Genomic DNA, 22527 nt, shown 5'->3' with positions numbered 1-22527 from the left:
TGCACAGTTAACAAGAAAAAGAGAAGGCAGAAAAGGAGACTGGAGGAAAAGTAAAACAGACTTATATAGCTAAATCAAGCTCCTGCTCTCATCCTCTTTTACCCTTTATTAACTGAAGACAGCATTGAGAAATTTGTTTTTATTACTACAGTTTTTATGAACACACCCAACATTATTTTAGATATTTGCAGCTGTATTTTAACTGAAAGATGGCATCACACATTTCTTAAAAGAGTGAGAAAGCAATAATTTTAAATTATCTTTCATGACGTACCAGGAGCCAGAGGAAGATGACAGTTTAAAAACAGAATACTGTTTTTAGGAATCTATCAGCAGGTATTTAAAACTGAAGAAAAAACATATACCAGAAGCTGGAGCCTTCAGTGATCTTAGTCTGCCACCACAGATAAACATTTTAGCATCACAGCATTACCAGTGCACAGACCTACATACCCTTTAAGCTGAATTACAGTTTTGATTATTATCCTAGTCACTGACTAAGGTAACAGCATGGATACAACCAGATTTGCAGTATTTTCCCCCAAATATGGAAATTAAACCTGAAGAGAGCAGGAGGAATTGTTAAAGTCAAGGGAAACAACAGCATTTAAGAAAATTCCCCTTCCTCCAACACCACCTGGCTTCCTATGTATTCAATGCCATTTGGAGGTTTCCAAGCAGCAAGTCTGTATTTTATGTCAATCCTAACAGGCCTTTCGCTGGTAGCCAGTGTGACTGCAACATGTTCTTAGTGAGATGATCTGTAAACCAACTATATATAAACATACAGAGATATATATACACATACAGACACCACTGGTGCTCAATACATCTCATGGTTACCTAAATCTGGTACATACATGTCATGGCTGGCCCACAATTCCAACACTGCATTCATTTCTGAATGTAGCTAATCGTTTAAGCTCCACCAGCTACATGACAGGTCACCTTTTCCAGTGTTTTCCATCATCACATTTAAAAACAGCTATATCTCCTGTCAGTGTTCAAGTTTTACAACAGAATCAGAAAGAGGGTTATTTGTTAATGCATATGAGCGACATAATCAATACCACAGGCTCCTCTGGCTTGGGATGGTTTGTCTTCTTTAAAAATGTGTCTAACTACACAAGCCCAGATACAAGATCTATATAAGCTAGCACCCTTAGTCCAACTACAGCAAGTAGAAGATATTTGAGAAAGAATCTTTAAACAGTGGATGGGAAAGTGGATTTGTTTCACTGAACATGGCTCTTCCTGAGAGGAACTGAGCTACATCAAGAAATACAACTAATTTCTAACACACCCTCAGTTCTGGGAGGGCTTATGAAATATATTATTAAAATCAGACTCTGTCTACCTATAAAATATAACACCAAACCGTCTCAGAAGCATTTGCTTGCTAGACTACACTTGTGGCTTTTTTTTAAAGGAATTTATTCCTACCATATCTACTTCATTCTACTTACTCACAAAAGTAATTTGTTGTAAAGTCACACGCAGCAGCTCCCATACAAAGGCTGAATAGGACAGTCAAGGCCATCAGGCCAAAGCAAAGATCATTGCTGAAACACCAACTCCTCAAAAAATACTCGTACTAGCCTGAAGAAAAATGTTAATTCTCTTGCAATTCAAGAATAGACAGTATTTAAAGAGCAATTTATCAAAACTGTCTCATTAACGACAACAAATTACACACATTGCAAAAAAGTCAGATAAAATGAATGATTTGTAAAAGGGCTGTGGTTTAACCCCAGCTGGTAGCTCAGCTACCAGCTCACTCCCCCACAGTGGGGTGGGGGAGAGAATTGGAAGGGTAAAAGTCAGAAAACTTGTGGGTTAATATAAAGGCAGTTAAACAGATAAAGCAGAAGCCACACACACGAGCAAAGCAAACAAGGAATTCATTCATCACTTCCCATGCGGAGGCAGGTGTCCAGCCATTACCAGGAAAACAGGGCTCCATGAGAGGTAACAGTGGGTGAGGAAGACAACTACTATTACTCCAACCCCTTTCCTTCTTTATTTTCCCCCAGCTCCATATGCTGAGCATGATGTCTTATGGTGTGGGATATCCCTGTGGTCAGTTGGGGTCAGCTGTCCCAGTTGTGTCCCCTCCCAACTCCTCATACACCCCCAGCCTCCTCACTGGCAGGATGGGGTGAGAAGCAGAAAAGGACTTAACCCCGTGTAAGCTCTGCTTAGTAATAGCTAAAACATCCCTGTATGCCCAGCACTGTCCTCAGAACCAACCCGAAACACAGCCCCCTACCAGCTACTGTAAAGAAAATGAACACTACTCCAGCCAAAACCAGCACAAAACAGAAGCGTTACTAAAACAGCTAGAACCTCTTACAAACCAGGACGAAGTGTTTTGATCCCCTGGTGTCGTGGGTAACACAAAATGTTATTGTATCCCTGTGGTGGGCACCATCTCGGAAAGCGTCAGATGCCATTTTCCCTTTGTCTCCCTACGCGGTCAGCAGTGGGGGCCGCCATCTTAGGAGGGGGTGGTACCCTGCCAGTTTGGGTAATCTCTTCATTCCCCCAATGTTCCTGACTTTTAGCAATTCCGTATCTAGTGATTATTTACTTTCATTTTTTTGCCTGTTGCTGTTCTGCTTGTTAAGTAAACTATTATTTTTTTCACTGATACCTACTCACATTTCTTCCTTATTGGTGGAAAGGGATTGGTTGAAACTAAGGAGAGGAAACTCATTTTGGAGTGTGCACCCCTTTAAATTGTCCTAAACCAAGATACCTGGCAATGAAGGTTAATCTTAATCTGTAGAAAAGATCTTCTTACAGAAACTACCACAAAGCCAAAACATTTGGCAGGAGGATACAGTTGTGTCAAACATTCCTTTCATGCACCTTCTTGCCACCACTCTTGCATGAATCCCATCTGCTTATACTATTGTTGTTGATGAGTATGTAAAACTGAGCTGTGAGTAGAATTACTTAATTGTGAGAGAGAAATGAAATATATATTTGCTACTGATATTGGTATCCCTGCCCATGGCAGGGAGGGTGGAACTAGATGATCTTTTTGGTACCCTTCTAACCAAATCCATTCCATGACTGTCTGGTATCTGAAATCTAAAAAAATTTAAAATATTAATAGGCAAAAAGGAGAAAAAGGATAGATCTGTAGAAATATCTCTAAGATACCAACCCACTGCTTTTGAAATTTCTTATTGGTCCTGGCATGTTCCTGTGAAGAGTTTCTAAATCCAAAACAGATTTCAGGTCAAAATGTGAAATCAGACTTAGGGAAAGAATAAAAAGACAAAAGTAAGCTTGAATACCCATGGAATACCTAAGAGGCTCAAGTTCCTGTGTTTGCTTATGGAATGTTGATTATTTTATGGGTCAGTAAAATAGCTATAGTGAGCAACTGTTTTGCTATGTAAAACAACAAATGACAATGTACTAAACAGGGCACACTGACTGACTGGGCCAGTGCTTCAGTGTTCTCGCCTCTGGAGGAACTCCACAGCAGCCAGTTCAAGACAGTAGTCTCAAGCAAAACAGCAGAATTCAATTGAGGCACATCACTTTTCCAGTCTGACTGGAACAAAGAAACGATCTTTTTGCTAAACTCCACTGACAATTCCTACTCCAAAACATCTCCACATCTAGGATCCAAGCAGAAAGACTTTAATGACTATGCTACTCCTGCCAAGGCTAACTGCCTATATATGCCCTGACTATATTCCTGCACATAGGAATTTTTCTGCTCACAATGAGTAACTGGAAAAAATGATGCACTTTTTCTGAAGGGAAACTTTTGAACAAGTTTCTGGAGCTTCAGGCTTCTCTTTTAAGCTGCTTTTTGTAAGCCCAATTACAGTCACACTAATACATTCTTATCCACAAGAATGGGCAAATTACCATATTCTAGAGCCAGTAAGGAAATAATTAAGCCTGATTATATATTGTGTATATGTATACATATATCAATATATAGGATGATATAATTTTTAAAAAATAGCAATCATATTCAGAAATGTACATACCAAGTTAGCCATCTAAAGACGTATTCTTATTGCAAATGCATAGAAGATTGGTACAAGAGTAGTGGCTGCTCTCTTGTCAAAGTGACCTTTATGTTTTCTTTGAGGTGTTTCAACCTTTCTGCTAAAATTAGGACTAACTCTTGAATAAGCAGAAGTAAATAAAACTAGGCTGGTTTTGTTTTATTTTGCTTCTAAGGAGTGACAAACCAGAGCAGTAAGTGACTAAAGTAGAATGGAGGACTCCTTTAAGAGTCTGCTAGGCAGAAGAACCAAGATGTTTTATCTCTGCTGCATCTATGAGGCACATATATATATATATATATATATATATTTTTATATATATACACACACACATATATACGTATATGCACTGATTCTGTGTAATTCGCTTTAGCACGGTTTTAATACTGTGAAAGATAAGATATTTTTGTGAACAAGGCACAAGAAATTGAAAACAACACTGCACTACCCTATGCTGTGATCCACTAAAAGTGCAATTATGCTTTTGTGGAAATACTGTAACAGAAAAGTAGCCCTAAGCTAATTCATTGCTTCTGGGTCCCATGGGTTGTTCCCTTTACCAGTAATGCTGCTAGTTCCTCTAGCTTAAATCCCCACCCTGCCTATCAGGCACATTTGCATGCAGAAAGTCAAGATCCAAGAGTACTTCAAGACAAAAAGCATCCATGGATAATGCAGAGGCATCTGAGCAATGATTTCCAAGGAACAGTATTAACAAAGTGAAGGTTAAACACACTAAAAACAGTATTTTAAGGGGAAAAGGTAGAGTAGTCTATCACCTAATGATAGATTAAAAATTTTAAGGAGCACCTGGATTGTGCTCCTTATATAAATAATTCACGTTGCTGAAAAAGTACACCAAAGTCCAGTCCGAACTCTGCCTCTAGTCACTGCTCACTCCTCCCAGAAATTCTGTGCTATTGGTACCAGGTAATTACACCTGAGGCACAGTTAAAACACATTCCTCAATAACTCAAAAATACAACATCCACTTTTTTTCCCCCCAGAATCATACTAATTCTCATAGATAATGTTAGAAACAAACCTCTGTCTTTATGCAGGGTTATTTATTAATAGAGCCTCTGAATTTCCATGACATTCAAACACAAAACTTAAATATCAAACAATCAGATATAGAAAACGAAACCATATGCAGAAGCAGAAAATCTTAATATCAACTAATGTGCATGTGAGTATGCTCATATATAAAAATTATTTTTCCCTCTCTCTCCAGCTTCTGTATTTGAGATACATTGCACCATCTAAAGTTATTTCCAAATCTGGGTTTAAGGTGTCCTCACAGTCATTTTCCAAACCTAATTTTTTCTCATCTCTGATGCTATAATAAAATAAAGAAGCAAGAGTCTGAAAAGAAGATGGAAAGTAATAATAGACTCACACATTGCAGACCTGGGAGTCCTGGTGGACACCAAGTCAAACCTGAACCAGAAATGTGCCCTTGCAGTACAGGAGGCCAATGATATCCTGGAGTGCATTAAATAAAGTACTACCAGCAGGATGAGGGAAGTGAGCCTTTTGCTCTCTACCCAGCACTGGTTATACCACAACTGGACACAATTAAGGGACTGGATAGAATGCTGTGACAGCTGGGACTGTTTAGCTTGAGAAGAGAAAGCTCAGAGGGGATCTTATTAATAAATTGAAATATATCTGAGGGGAGGGTGCAAAGAGGACAGTCAAGCGATTTTCAGTTGTTCCCAGTGAGACAATGGACATAAACTGAAGCATGGGAGGTTCCCACTAAGCATCAGGGAACAAATTCTTTTCTAACGGATGGTATCTGAGCACTGGCACAGGTTGCCCAGGGAGGTTGTGAAATCTCAGTCCTTGGAGATACTTAAGAGCCATCTGGACATGATTCTGGGAAACAAGCTCTAGAGTGGTTAGACCAGATGACTTCTGGACTTTCCTTTCGGCCTCAACCATTCCATGATTTTCTGATTATGTGTAAGTACCACATGCAGGTAGCCCAGACAGACAGCCAGGTCATTTGGGTCTCTATGGAAATACGGTTCTTTACACAGTCTTTTCCATCTTCCACCTCTGAAAGTTAGTAACTGCCATGATGCAACATCCTGTCACTTCTCTACTTGCCCAGAAGTTCCAAAGGACTATAATTAATGAACTATCCCTCACAACAGCATGTGACATATTTTTCTTGAGCCAGTGTCAAGGTTCTTCAACTGTACCTTTTTATCAACTTCTGTAGCCTTGCACTGAGTACACACCCTACAGCTTCACAAATATAATCTCCATCTCCCTTGTGGTCTAGTGTTCAACATGACTTAGAAGCAACAAGGAATTTATTTGAGTCTCCTGCATTTAAAGTGCTGATGTCTGGAGTACTGATTCTAAGTAAACTAGATACTGAAAGTCAAGTGTAACCCACTGCTGAGCTTAAAATAATATTGAATATTTGAGCTCCTGCTCAAGACAGACCATAGGGATATCTTTGAAGAAAGACATCTTGGGTTGTCAGTAGTGAGCCTTCAGGGTAGAGAAAATGTATTATTAGCTTGATTCAAGAGGTATCCAAGCCCTTCTTTGCTGTTCTTACAGTAATAGTCAGTTGCACAAACTTTAGTTAGTGATGACTAAAAGTCATGTTCTTTGAGATGAGCAGTTCTCAGGTTTGAAGATGCTGATGGAGGTTGCAAAATATGTCTTTAAACATTCTCTTCTATAACAAAATCCTTTTAAGATTATTGTAGAATAGAGGGGGAAGGGAGTATTTGTTCCTTAAAGAGAGAATGAAAATAGGTTTTTCCAAAAATTTAAAAATTAGAACATCAAGTAGTGAGTATTTTGACTAATTAAATGTGGATTTTAGTTTTTGGTGAGTGATTTCACTGAATTACACGAATAACAAAACTGAAATAAGAAAGGGATAAAAAGATTGATGATGTGGATGTCACTAAAAGGTGATGTTGAAAGTACAACAAAGGAAGGGTAATCTTATTCTTTGGTATGGTCTGGAGTTTACACAATCATTAAGGATATAATCAAAAGCTCACAAAAAAAAAAGCAGTTTGCTTTCACTGGCCTTGGATAAACAGCCTATTCCTCTTCGTGCTGTTTAAGAATCTCTTCTCATTTGAGGGCAATATGATAGTTAAAAACAAGGTTGTTCAAGGTGATAGAAAAAGGAGGATTAGCATGCCAACTTATCTCCGCTCCTCACATGGATGGGGCCAGAGGCATCAATCATTTCTGATAAGATGTTCATATCACATTGACACAGGCACAAAGTGTATATCAATGAAAGAAAGTCTTAACATGTTCCATATTACTGAAGTGCTGCCCTTAAATTTTCCCATTAACAGTACTGCTATTGGAAAAAAAGAAAATGGTTTAGAAAAGACAATGCTACAAGAACTATGGGTCATATTACAGATTTAAGAATTTCTACAGCAGTATGTTGGCATAAGACAGAGGCACAAACTCTACATAAATGTAAAGGTCAGCAAAGCGAATGGGACTCTGAGCAGGAGATGATGCACCATTCTTATGCATAATCATCAATGCCAGCAACAGGGGTCACAGTCTGAACAAAACAAATGTAGGCAGCAGCCTTAACACCTTCCATTCCCTTTTTCATAATACACTACCCAGTGTTGCTGGTGTTTTCAGAATTCTCTTAAAAAAACCCACACAGTATCTCTAGATGGTAATGTGCTACATATATTAATACAGTTTTATGGGATCTACAGTGGAAAGGTAGGAATTGCAGAGGACATGGGGATAACTTGATGTTTTGAACACAAACATCTGGTAAATACTTCTTTGGGTTTTTTGACTGCTTTTATTTTTTTTTTTTTTTTAAATAGCAGCAGAATATTCTTATAGCAAGAAATAAAATTAACACAGCCTCAGTGAATAATGCACATTGTCCAGAAAACAGCTAAGCTGTTACTTTGTCCCTTGCCACTTGTTAAACTGATTCTATTAAAAGCTAATAAGTGAGATCTTTCCAGGATCTGAAAAAAAAAAATCAATATCTTTTTGATTAAATGATTGGTGCTCTTCGAGCTCCAGTGTAAATGGGCCCTCTGGCTATACTAAGGTCATCACTGCTGCAAAAAACTGCTGTATTGGGTAACTGATACTAGTACATGTGAATGGAAAGCACAGACTCTCATCAGATGTCCTTTATTTGTCTGAAAATCTGGCACTACAAAACTTTTAACTGTGTAACCCCTTCAAGTACATATTATTGGCTTTTTAAGTGTGATCCAACTGCTGAAAGAAAAGTTTGTTTCATTAACTTCTATTCGGGTAAGAGAAAAATAAATCCCCAAAGCCAACAATCATCACCACACTCAAACTCTTCAGTACTCTAAATTCTGGGATTCTATATATTCACTTTCATATTCCAAGGAATAGAAAAACTTTTAAAACTTCACAAATCTCACAAATGACCACATGCTACAACTGGTTTATAAACCAACTAATAAAGAACATCAGAACACAGGATTGTTGCATTGTGCTGAAATGTTGCAAACACATTTCCAGTTTTCCTTTGGAGCTGTAACAATGGTCTATCTCTTACCTAAAGTTAGTAAGTGTTTCTCACATTAAATCAATGCACTGAGGTGCCAATAATCCCTTTGAACTCTGAAATTGCTTTCACAGTGTGATTGTAGTAGCAACAGTTAACTCTCAAAGTACAGCTGGGTTACTCTGTTTTACAGAACTTTCCCCCATTCAAACTATGATCCTGTAATATCCATCTTACGTGCACTATTTTACGATCTCCATGATCAAGCTAAATAGAATTAGGTGCTTTTGAAGACAATCTTCTGATCATCTCCACATTTTGATTCACAAGCCAGGGCAGTCTAGCTAGTGAACTGGCTTTCTTCCGCATGAATCCAAACTAGAACATATGCTGCTGCTACTCAGTCCACGCAACCACAGATTTAGTCCATGGTAAAATCCTTAAAACATTTGCAGACGTTAACATTGGGTCTAGCATGAACTGCTGCTCTACAGATCCACTCCTACTGGCTGGCACTACTTGCATAAGTAGACAGCAGTCTTAGACTTTCAAACTGTTGATTTGCTTACAACAAAATTAGATGATACAAAAACAGATCTTCAAGGCTCTGTACTAAATTGGTAAGTCCTTCTGATTTTGCTTTTCTCAAACATTTGTGCAGCATGCCAGATTCCAGAACAGATTTTATAAAAGCATTTCTTCAACAACATGAAGTACCGTCTGGACTCTTAACAGATCCAGACAGAGTATGTTTGAGCTCATATACTTTAGGAACAACTCTAAGTAGCCGTAAAAGTTCAGCAGTAGCCAGAAAAATAGAACTGAACTAAAAGACAAACAATTCTCAAGAGATGTGACCGTGGACCTCCTTCATTTTCCAACTTCAGTAACAGTACCTCTCTACAACTGCACATGCTAAAATGCTTCCTTTAGGATTCTATGCTAGTGAAATTAGCCTTAAAATTTAGGTGTCATCATGATAGCTTTTTACTTTCTTAAAAAACCAAAAATACCCAAGGAATACACAAACTGGGCTTGTGACCTTAACAGAAATAAAAGAGGAAGAGTAATAGAAGGTTAGAAGATGTAACAGTGCATAAACCAAAGAATTTTACTGGGGCAAGCCATATGGCTGTACAGTGTTAAAGCAGTGCCATTCACAACTTGCTCTACCCCCACTAGGGGCTATTACTGTTCTAGGAAAGGAAACTGCAAAGCAGAAGGAAGGGGAGACAAATGGAAGATGATACAAAAACACACCAGGGAAAACTCTAGGAATCATCAGGGGCTGAATTCGGCTGTTTATTGTTAATTTAAGCGATAGCAAAAATGATTCCTAGCAGCTAGTTTAGCCAGAAAATATGGCTATATACATATGCATATATATCAAGTGAAATTAGCATGCACCATTTAAGTAGAAAAGGAATTACTTGCAACCATAGTCTTATTAAGCAGAAGCATGTCTTCACTCAGATTTAACTACTTGACTTAAATACTGAGTTTTCTTGCTTCCATACAAATAGAATATTCATGATCAATAAAAGCCTTTTAGAGTGTGAAGACACATTAGATAATTATTTCAATACAGAAAACAGTCTGCAAAATAATATTTATTATTATTGTTTATTAACAGCAATAATAAAGTCATAGATAAACCTGTATTTTATTATTACCCCTAACTTAGTACAACAGAACTGCCATTATTGTGGATACCAACACATTTAGAAACAGTTATTTTTAATAGCAATTTCCAGCAACAAAAAAAAAAAGTCTGGAGCAAAATACAATCCCATACTGTCAGAAACAAATGGAAAGTGATCCCAAAAGAGTATTTACCTCTAGCTTAGCGAAGTTGATAGAAAATCATTCCTATTGCCCAAAGTGGGTGCTAATCTCACTAAGTTAGGTGTAAGCAAGGCATAACAACCCCTACCAATCCAGAGAAATCTTTAGCTGGAAAATATGAAAATAAAAAACTCGAAGCATCACTGATTTTTTCTGTCATTATCTGATACCAGATTTCTGCTGTGGGAAAGTCACTAATGCATTTCAAAATCAGTTTTTCACATCTCACAAAAAACCTACTCTCTAACTCTTAGTACGTTGGAAAAATTATGAGCATTTATACATGCTGCCAGGATGACAAATCACTTAATTGAGAATAGTCTAGCTAGAAATATACATAATTTTTCTTTTATTCATAGAATCATAGAATGGTTTGGGTGGCAACACACCTTAAAGATCATCTAATGATGATCTAGTCAAAACTTAGTGTTCAAAAGGAATACTAAGACACATTATCAAAACCATAATAACTGTTAAAAGATTTTATGGCTTTAATTTCAATCTCTATTTATTTTCAAAGGTGCTAACCTAAAAATGTCCCACAATGAGAGCACCAATGTATATGTTAAACTGGGAGAATATTCCTTAAACATATATATTGCCTACCACAACATATCTGTTCTATTTAAACTAAAAAAAGTCAACACATAGTGAAAAACAGTAAATCTGTACATATATATTTATCACTTATTTTTGATCCAACTACCCTAAATCCTTTGCAAATATTTAAGAGCAAATTCAGAATGGTTTTCCCTATAGATTCCACTCCTAAGGGCTTATCCTGTCATTCCCCCTGTGCCCTAGAAGGCAGTTTGGATTTGTAACAACACATTTCTTCAAGGTTTGCCAGTAATGGGATGAGGAAGTTCACAGCAGCTGAAAACAGACACTGGAGTCAGGAATCAATAACTAAAGGTCACATCACAGCAAGCACGTGAGAAACAGCTCTAGAATTTGTGCTTTCATGTAACATGAAAACAAATCCATTTGCTTTCACACCACCACCACTGCCTTAACCTTGTTTTCAGCAATCCATATCACCCCAAATTGTTTTCTGTCAAAGTCTGCAGCTCTCTCCTAAATCTATCACCCGCTGTGGCATTCATTGGAGTGAACACAAACAACGTGTCCTGATGCACATTTAATTCTCAGAAATGACAGGAACTGTATTTAGGTGACTACTGTCTGAAGTGCAGGCCAGAATGAAATGTCAGTAGTTAACAGCTAAAACTGTAACACTGTGTATAGATGATTGCACTAACAGTAAAAATTAATGTACTGAGTATACCCCTTCCTTCAAAGTACTAGTTAGTTATTTTGCCTGCACTGCAAAGCACAGACATAATTTTATCAAATTCAGCCCAACTTCCACAGAGTTCCCCAAATTCCTATTGCCATATTTAAGATAACAGCTGTGGAAAGGACTCAAGCCAGAGAAGTTCATGGAAAACTGTCTCCAGTGGGAGGGACCCCAGGCTGGAGCAGAGGAAGAGTGTGAGGAGTCCTCCCTGGGAGGAGGAGGAGGGAGTGGCAGAGAAAATGTGACATCAAGTGACCACAGCCCCCATTTCCAGTCCCTTGTACTGCCAGGGTGAATGAAGGAGAGAAAATCAGGAATGAAGTTGAACACAGCAAGAAGGGAGAAGTGGGGAGGAGGATGTTTTAAGTTTGGGGTTTATTTCTCATCATCCTACTATGATATGATTGGCAAGAAATTAATTTTCCCCATGTCAAGTCTGTTTTATCTGTGACAGTAATTGGTGAGTGATCTCTCCCTGTCCTTATCTTGACCCATGAGCCTTTTGTTCTATCTTCTGTCCCCTGCCCAGCTGAGGAGGGGAGTGACAGGGTGGTTGTGGCTGGCTGGAGGCCAGGATCAACCCACCACACCCATCACCACTGCACAGCCATTTAACGGTTCAGATTTCCTGGCATATTCCTCAAACGGAACTTACTGGGCTCTTGCACTAACTTTACTCTCCTTCTGTGCTCATATTTATTAAGTGCACAGTGTTTCTCTACCAATCACTCCCATATTTTCTCTCTCAGCCAGGATTCTGAAAATAGAAATAACTACCGAATATTTTAAAAATCAAAGGTTATCAGGTCTCTCATAGAATTTAAACTCTAGGACAGATTGATTTTGACTGAAGAACAAGCACCTTCTCATAGAACTAAAGGCTCCTTTTATAAAAAATATGCTTAATTCACTAACTAAGGGCAGTCCTCCAGCCTCATGTACCGAGGAGAATTCATCTTATAAATATTACGGAAAAAGCAAAAGTTCAAAGTTTTGAATGTGCACTGATTAGGAGAGATGAAACTAGAGATACTGAAAAATGACCATTCTGTACATGTATATATGTTTCTATACAAAAAACAACTGGAAGGTGAAATAAGTAAACAAGACAGAGATTATACATTTTTTTAAAACTTAAATGACACTACAAACCATTAGACATAACAACTGAATTTCAGAAGGAAGCAAAAGATTCTTGTGAAACAAAAATATCTTCCCCTTGTTTCTAAATGTGGAATTTGTTACCTGGATCAAAAGATACAGTATTTATTGTTAAACTTATGCAAAATCAGTATTTAAATAGAAATCACACGGTACCTGATGGGTCGATTTTCTTTACTATCAAAGAGTGAAAAGATTACTTCCAGTTCCTCTCCCAGATTGGAGCACATTAAACTCTTCATCTGAACAAAAAGATGGTGGCTGCTGGCTGGTACTGGTGTGTCTTTTTTTCGATGGCGATGTTCCATCTAAAAATGCCACAAAAACAGTGACCAATTTGAGTCAATTATAAAATTCTCAAAACAAAAAGAGGTAAAATATGTAATGTAGAACTACTTTCTTAATCCAAATTATTATCTTTTCAAATTCAATATTAACTTGTATTTTTTCCTTTTTCTTTTTTTTCTTTTGCATCTGAGAAGGAAAACACAGAGAATTTATTTTCCCAGTGTTACACTGCATCACTGTTATTTCTAGGAGAAAAACAGTAATCTCTAAAAGTCGTTTTTTTCTACTCTGAAAATGTGAAGCCATTTTAAGCTTTGTGCTGTAACAACATTGTATTTCTTAGCTGGTTTAAACAGTTAATGATCTAGATATTCCAGCATTCAAACACATAAAAAAATGCTTTTGCAGAAGACTAAATACCAGTATTTTAAAAATGGGAAAAAGCAATCATACCCACATTTTATGATCTCCAGAAAACTGCTTTATAAAAGCTAATAAATTGTCTTGATTTGACTTCACAGTTTATACCTTCTGCATTTTAGTCACCCATTACAAGAAGGACAATATTAAGTTGTACTATCCCTCTCTTACGTTTTAACAAAAATAATTTTAAACAGCAATTTTTCTAAGCTACATAGCCTTCACACTGAGGTTATGTTTTTTCCCCTTTTTTATTTTTCAAAGTATACTCCATGAGTTCCATTACTCTGTATGTTTCCTTTGTATTTTTCCTCTGTACGTTTCCTCTTAGGATTAATGGTTCCTCAGTGTATTTCATCTAGTGCTTCAACAGGATTCCATAATATTACATATGACTTTGAAATTACTCAAAGGAGCATGAAGAATTTACTATTAGGCTTGACATTACAAGTTATCAGTACAAGTAGTTAAAAATTATAAAACAAATATATAATTATTTCAGATCCACAAATAATTGTAGCGATGATGGTTTTGGGGAGGTTATATTTAAATACAAAAGTTATCATAAATAAAATTCAGTTTAAATACAAGCTTAGTCTTAAGCACATAAGGCTCAGAACTGTGTATCTGTAACAGCTGCAGTACTTAAATATGAGCCAAAGCCCACATAAATGAATTGGCAAGATTTCTTAGACCTCGCTGGAGGTTTAATCAGAATAAGAAATATCAGTGCTGGTTTTAGTAAATCAAGATGGGCTTTTATACCCAAAGGGAAGCTTTCTTATGCAATTTAACTACTATTTACATTAATATATTAGAAAGGGCCAAGAGCGCAGTATGATTAATTGTGACAATATTATACCATGAAAATATTATTATATTTCCACAAAGCTTATCTAGACAGGCTCTTGGGCCAGGTAAAGCTCTAATGATAAAGAATCTCATAAGCTTTTATGGATAATTAAATTCACATTAACAGTCACAATCTTAAATGGTACATCAGAAAACAAAACTTAGAAAACAAAACTTTTACCAAATAACATTTAAGCTAAGTATGTGTGCACACACAAATTTGATATCAAATCCAAGCATCTCATACAGATGTGGAGATGACACAGCTGTTCAAAAAAATTTCTTTCCTTATAGTAAAATTTATTACATTATGAAATGCCAATTTGGTTAAATAGAAAAGAGCTGCCATCAAACTATCAGTATGTAATTTGATAGCAAAAGTACCAAATATTACATTCACATACCAGCCTGTAGAGCTCTGTAATGCTGATATCTTCAGGATCCACCATAGCGTATTCTTTTCTTGGAACTAAGTCAAGTCCCAGTTGTCTGTATGAGAAATGGAATAACAATAAGTAGTTTCCACTTTCAAAAGAAACAAATTAGCTCTGCATGTGCTTGTTGTTTATTCCAATAAACAATGCACACATTAATTGGTACTCTACAATTAGTTGACTTTGGTTTTGTTTTAATGTATTTTGGCTGTATTCACCATTCACATATGACTCATCCCCTTCCTCCACTTTGCAACATTAATAGAATGTTTTTCCACAATTTTTAAATCTCTTTCACATTGTGGACAATGTGCAATGGACATTGTCCTTCGTACTATTGTGAACACTTCAGCGTGAATGCACTAGTACTGTCAATTTGAATAACAAACATGGAAAGGAAAGTAAAAAGAAAATCCATCAAATGCCAAAACATCAGCTTATTTTCAGTTTGGACTGGATGGTATCAAAAATGCTTGCCTGAACAAAATAAGGAAATGAGCTTGAATCAACAGGAATACAATTTATTTCCAGCACAGCAGCAAGCAGTAATGTTTAAGAACACATATGGGGCAGTCATGCTGAATTTACAAAAATTTGAAAGATTAGAAAGTTTTTCGAAAACATGTTTTAAAGAGCAGGAACTGACCATGTCAAAAACCTTCACAATTAATTCCTGTCAGTTACCACAAAGTTCTAAGCAGACAGGTAATCATACACATTTAGTCACAATCCTTTCACTGTATTAGGTACTTAAGCTTTCAGATAGCTGTAGAAACCCCGGAAATTCAGTTAATTCTACTGTTGAATGTGGCTTCCTTTAGTTAGCATTTAGCTGTAAAAACATATGCTAAAGAAGAGACTTTGGAAACAGCACCTAAATGCCAGAGGGTGTTTTAACCATTTTCATGCTTAAAAAAAAGAGTAAGATAATACAATTAGTGTTAGCTCATTTCAGTTATTCAGATAAAAGAAAGATGCAGAGCACAGTAGCTGGATGTATGTTAGAAATGCCCAGGTAGGAACTAAATTGTGTGACCATGTTAAAAAAGAAGCAATGTCAATCAACATAGTTTCAGTTAGAACACAAAGCTATGCTAAATGCATCATCCAGGCATCTAGCCAAGTGCATATTAAAAAGACGTAAAATGCTGCTTCAGATATTCCAATGCAATTCTCTCACAGACAGTACTACTTCTATGTTAATTACACTGAAATAAAAGAGCAGAATAAAACAATAAGTCACTTTTCACTATTAAAACATAGTGGACATAAAAACAATGAAGGAGAAAGTCCATTTTAAAAAAATGGCAACACTTGTTAGAAATTTGTTCTTTATTTCAGCATTCTACAATCAGCCTAAAGCACTGACTTTACAATTTTATTACATTTCATTTATTTCTATTCACTCACTCGTTGCCCCAGTCCAGACGAGCAGTGATGTGTCGCTTGACATCCTTCATTCGATCATGGGTGAGATGGCCAACAAGGACTTGCCTTCGCAGGTCTAGGATTTCATTCATTATGTGCCACAGCCGGTGAAAAAGATCCCCCTCATTCCTCTGCGAGATAAAAACATAACTGTCTCTACATCACCTGTATAATCTGATAATCCTAATAAATACATGCATGATGAGGAAATTAAGAAAATCCCTTTTCCCCCCTACTTAGTCTTTTTTTCCCCAATTGCACTGTGACCATTTTACCTGCACTTGAGTGTGTACACAAAATAATTTCAGACCTTGCCACAGACCCTGTCTCTGCACCACATCCATTCCAATATTCCAGTCCAACTCCTTGTGTCTCACATTTACCTAGTCTAATGTACATGACAGCTATGACAAAAATTCTACAAACAATTTTCATGTGTTTCACGACACAGCATTGTTGTATTCCAAGAGCATGTTCATTCTGTGCTGCTGTCTCATCCAAACTGAATATATGATCCGTATTTCAAGACTATCTTGAACACACACACATAAGGGGTAAAAAAAGCAATAGCTCTGAGCATTGAAACTCTGAACTACAGGGTTAATTTCTTTTATCTTTCTCTTGCATTGATATAACTACTCACTACTACCTAATCATAAATAAATACCATCACGTAGACAGATTCTTGTCCAAACAGTTGTTCTTTATCTAACTGTGAAGTAGGAGAAATTATGTGAATATGATTGCTTTAAAACCACATTCTCCTACTCTAATTATATACCAGCTAAGGGCATAACAATTTCCCATAAAAGAACCTCTATTTTGGAAGAATCTATTAACTCCTCCTTCACTAATTCAAAGTAGTTTTACATAGGTTTTTTGAGAACCTTTAGCTTAAGAAAATTACTGCAACCTTAATTTAAGTGATTCATTACACAAAGTTGAAAAAATACTCCTATTCAGATTTTTTCTGTTAATTCTTGCCAAAAACCCTAAGCCCATTTCTCTTTTCCTTCTTCCTATGAATAAAAGGCATAAAAATAAAGTTCAGCTACTTAAGTTAACTGCTATAGAAGTTAAACCTAAAATTCATTTAGAAGTACCATTACTCTCCATCAACAACTTTTATATTCCAAGCACTCTGAAAAATTGCAATTTGATAAATCTGCTCTTTTTACTTCACATTCATTCACTTCATAAGCTCAGTAAAATGGGCATTAATTTATTGTTTGTCTTGGCTTTCTGTCTGGAAAGGAAGAAAACCAGGGTAATTTTGAACATGCAATAACAACAGCAGTGAAGAAAAATGTTACTAAAAAGAGAAATAACTGCTCTAAGAACAAGAGGGAAATATGAACATTATAAGTAAAAGAAAACCAAGGAAAAAAAGGTCATTGAATGAGCCCTTGAATTAGAAACGAGCTAAAAAGGACTTTGTAGGAACATTATAGAGAACTATACTGATGGTATGTTTTCCATCAGACACTAATATATAGACCTTTCATTTCTGCAGTTAGAAAATCAAATTTAATAATTCAGGTGCATCTTTGGTCCCGGTATCGGATAAGTTCTACTGAAGTAAATTATTCATGCAAATACAAGAGACATGCTAATGTTTAGTAACACCATGAAGCTCAAAATAAAATTTCAAGGTATTAGTAAAATCATTAAAAATCAAACTGAATGTTTTGGTTTTCATTCTGAAGTATGTGCTTAAACCAGAGCATCTAAACAACAGTGCACCTTTTGAGATGACATGAAATCAAAGCAATATTATTCAGGGTACTTGCCACATAGAGTTGTTTCCACATTGTTCCCCAGTCTCTTAGAGTTGATGTCATTTCTGTAATAACAGAATCTTCTGTTGGAATAACCATTTCAAATTGTCTGTAACATGCAGAAGAACACGTGATATTGCACAAGCATTACTAATCCCATTGCAGTTACTAATATGTAGACTTCTTACTGCCAACAGTAATGAATGTCTATCAATCTACATAAGTGCTCCTTCAGACCATGACATTTTTTATTTGTATATTTATTTAATCCCCATGGAAAAACTTTGAGTGAAAATAGTTTAATCCCCATGCAAAGTCTTGGTCCTAGAGAAGTCAAGGTGAGTTTTTTTACTATGAGATAAGCATATCAAAAACTTTCACAGCAGAATAAATCCCACAGTTTCCAAAGGGATCTTGACATGTCAGCTTTTTATGCCTGAATTACTTTTTTCATATCTTGTCTCTTACTAAACTGACATAACAATGTGACAGCTCTTGGCCATGGTGTGCAGCAGGGCACATGGCCTGAATGGGAAACACAAACTAACAAAGGAAATTTGTTTAGCAACAAAGATTGAACTCCATGCAAGTACTGTCATGGTGTCTACTAACAAAAATTATTCTGCCTTTAAACTTTATTTTATTGTGATGGTTTACAATTCTGTTTCACCGAACCTTCAGTTTTAGCTACAACTTTAAAAGGAGAAAGGATCCTAGGGCATGACAAACCACATGTGGCTATAACTTCCTAGCAAACAACAGTGAGTTTTACAGTAACGTGGTGACATTTTCACCTGTGGGAATGAAACTTGTTTTAATATCATTACAGACTCCATCATTATTTCTACCCATCATGGATAATGGACTTTCAAGGCACTCATTCATGCTCCCAAAACAAAGGTCACTTAATGTTCAGGCATCCATCTATTATGAGAAATGTCCTTACCTAAACAGGTTTCAAAATATTTTGTATCAGTTCTCTACCAATAAGTCCAAATAAAGGATACAATATGAACGATTAAAAATTAAGTAGAACTGTGAAAAAAACTGTTGAGCTAAGATCTCTGACAGTTTCTAAAAATTTTCAATTTTTAAAAGTGATACCATCGAGGTCAGTTTTAGACCAAAAAAAAAAAAAAAAAAAAAATCAGGTTTTTTTTGGTCAGACATTTTGAATTTGAAAAACAAAATTTTAAAACAAGTTTTAACCAATTACTCCAGATTTTATCAATTATTCTAAAAATGAAAAGCACAGCTGTTGTCAAAAATAAATATTGGCTCTCCATCGCCTGAAGAAAAGAAGCAAAGGAAAAAGCTTCTCTGTTCATTTACAGGTTTAGTAATATCTTTTGCCATTAAACTGATACATTATTTTACTCTTTTTTTGTAAAATGGCAACTGTCTACCATGGTAGAGCTGCTGCCCTCAAAGAAAATAGCTAATCTTAAACAGCAGGTTAAAAGACAGCTTACATACAGAATAATTTCCTCAAATTAAGGCAATGCCTTTTTCAAGCCAAACTTAATGTAATTGTTTTCTCTTTTCTCTAGACAATACAGAATGATATTCCCAATTGTGTTCAGTGTCTTTTTAGGATACAGCATTCCAATATTATGACCATGCAGGAGTATCAGGTTAGCTAAAGACAACTATTTCAAGTCCTCTGGCATTAAGCTGAAGATACCATACCATAACAAAATCATTTACTTTATAAGCCAAAGATCTTTGGTACAAGTAACTGACCATGTTTCAATATTTGAAATCAGAACATTTCCCATACCCTTTGTTCTTAACACACGCATTCTTCAAGTGAATGTAGTTAGATGGAAATATGCCCTGAAAAATAAAAAAGTTTAGGTAAAAAAAGTCCCCTTACATGAGTTCAGCATACCACTTAGTATCACTCAATATGCATATGCATGCTGAATTCAAAGTCCTCCAAATAATTAACAAAAAAAACACACAAGGAAAGAATGCAACAAATACTCAGTATAGCTCTAACATAAAGTAAAATGCCATATTCAGTAGAGTTTAAATCCTTTAACACTTCAGAAAATTAGAAGACAAACACATGTAGAACATGCAGAAGATTGTTTGAGAGCTCCCTTATGGCAGATGGTTTTATTCATTGTTCCCACCTTGACAAGAAACAGACCAGCTGTGGGGGATATTGTCTTATCAACCACATATTAAAAATAAGGATTTTCAGAAGGGATTTTCAAAATAATACAAAAAGGATGAAGTTAACAATATTCAATAAAGATAAAGCTAAGTTAATAAAGAAAGTCAAAATAAGATTTAATTTGCTGGCTACTCTGGCTGCAGTGCACAGGAAAGTTGTGGTGGATGCCTATCAAAGAGCCTGTGTCTGCCAGGAGAGGTCCTTTTCTAGTCGTTTAAGGGCTCCCCACCATCCTCTTAGAAACACAGCATTGCTGCAACACACCTACCACTCTTAGAGCCCACTAACCTTCACAAATCAGAATAAGCAAAATGAAGCAAGTAAGCTCCAAGCCTCTGGCTGGGAAGATAATATACTACAGCTCATGCAGTGATAGAAAATACATATAAGGTCTCTTCATAATAAGCACAGCTGCATACAGCTTTCCTTTGTGATGATGGTGTCCCATTTTCTTTTAACACAGCCATTAGACCTTTGACAAAACCAAATCTACTATGTAGAGGCAACTGCCCTTTTAAATGCTCCTACTCCTCTGTAATGCAAAGTAGTTCAGGAGAGCATCTCCCAAGGACAGTAAGACACACAGCCTTGCAGGTGTAACAACATGTCAGGGAACAGGATGGCTGCATATGCACCCTTACTGCAGACCAGCTGCCACAGATAACTTCTTCGAGTATCAAAGCTGGCAGAATAACAAGGGAAGAATCTTGACAGAGCAATAGCAATAACAAGAGGAGCTACAAGGTGCTCTTATTATTTTACTTTTGGAGAGACTCCCTTCCAAAATCCAATTCAGAAAACTGTTTGCATTCACACTACAAAAACAGAGAATATGTATCATCTCTTCACACATCAAGTCATGTTTAGAAAACCTATTCATAACTTCCATCACACATTTGACAGACCACAAAGCAAGACTGACAGTAAGCATGTGGTGAGAATTCCAACAAAAGACACAGAAGATGCAATAACAAACCACAACTGCTCATGTCTTATAAATCAAACTGTAATAGATATCAATGAGTTCAAAGTAGTAAACATCAAATTAGACTCTGTGGCTAAATTTATTGTTCACATTGACCTTCCACATAAAGAAAGGAAATTTATGTGATTAGAGACCACAGGCCTTGGCACAAAAGACCAGTGACTTGATATGAGCCCCTAGAAACTTTTGAAATTAATGTGTATGTGCCTTATTTTGCAGCTGAAGAATCTTGGAAATGATGAGAGAAAAAGAAGAGGAAAGCTTACAACGCAGGTTAAAAGATCAACAGATAATTTAAGATCTTTCTTGCCCATGAAAAACAAAATCTGTACAATCCCAGAGGCAAGACAACAGCAGAGACTAAGAAAATAGACACATATAAGACAAGTAAAGCTCAAACATACAACACAAACAGACACTGAAACATAAATTTCTTAACTTTTCATGTCCGAATGCAGAAGAAATCAGTGAAGTCTGGTTTAGAATATTATGCTACTATGGAAATCAAAGACTACACATCAAAGAAAACCAAAATGAACCATATATTGTACATAGCACCACATATCTTTTATTCTATTGATACTCTGCATGTGGCTCCTATAAACTAGCTGTCTCCTGGCTGCTCTAAATTAATTCACAGCATCAAGAAAAACAGGCACAGTTTAACCAACTTTTCCAGCCATGTTTACAATTTGTATTCACAGTAGTGTTTTCCCTTTAACCTATGTTCCTCTGAGTGGAAAATCTAAAAATCAGAAATGAAAGAAAATTCACCACAGCCCTGGATTTTTCAAGTGTATTATCCTAATACATAGAAGCATTTCAGAAGGGTAATCCAGGTCCAAATCTAATTAAAGTAGTATCAATAATATACTTAACACTAAGCTCTAGTTTTCTTTTAAGAGTAAATATCACATACTTACAGGAAGACTAGTAACTTTTAAAAAGTAAATATACATTTTTGCCAAAGAATACAAAACTGCAATTGACCTTTACCTTAACACTGGGGTTTTTTAAGGCAAATCCTCTATACCATCCTGTGAAGAAAGCACATTTTGCTTTTTAAAGTATGCAAATCATTTACATATGTAAAACAGATTTCATCTTTCCCTTTTGCACAGATATTACAATTCCACAGTGCTGTCAGACTATACTCATTTAAAAGATTTTCCATACAGTGAAAGGTATTTCATTTAAACCAGCTCATATTCGAACTATTTCATTCACACAATTTCAGGAATTACTCTTTAACCCTGTATCCCTAAATGTTTCTAACAATGTAACCTAGGTAAATTTTG

The 22527-nt window shown here is 36.2% G+C and overlaps 1 protein-coding gene across 5 annotated transcripts in view; it reads right to left on the bottom strand.

Annotated features, from left to right (window-relative positions):
• Nucleotides 1-22527, bottom strand: part of DOCK4 (dedicator of cytokinesis 4) — a 231714-nt gene that overhangs the window by 126681 nt on the left and 82506 nt on the right. For 4 of the 5 annotated variants that reach the window (XM_039571264.1, XM_039571266.1, XM_039571265.1 and 1 more), the window contains exons 3-8: nucleotides 22226-22266; nucleotides 19843-19898; nucleotides 18075-18171; nucleotides 16267-16415; nucleotides 14827-14911; nucleotides 13019-13170 (exon numbers count right to left, since the gene is read on the bottom strand). In XM_039571264.1, the coding sequence (XP_039427198.1) occupies nucleotides 13019-13170; nucleotides 14827-14911; nucleotides 16267-16415; nucleotides 18075-18171; nucleotides 19843-19898; nucleotides 22226-22266 (580 nt within the window). The remainder of the gene's footprint in view (nucleotides 1-13018; nucleotides 13171-14826; nucleotides 14912-16266; nucleotides 16416-18074; nucleotides 18172-19842; nucleotides 19899-22225; nucleotides 22267-22527) is intronic. The other variant, XM_010413547.4, reaches the window with a different exon arrangement.

This window comes from Corvus cornix, chromosome 1A (genome assembly GCF_000738735.6).
Source record: "Corvus cornix cornix isolate S_Up_H32 chromosome 1A, ASM73873v5, whole genome shotgun sequence".
Classification (NCBI taxonomy): Eukaryota; Metazoa; Chordata; class Aves; order Passeriformes; family Corvidae; genus Corvus; species Corvus cornix.
This window is presented reverse-complemented; position numbering and strand designations above follow the sequence as displayed.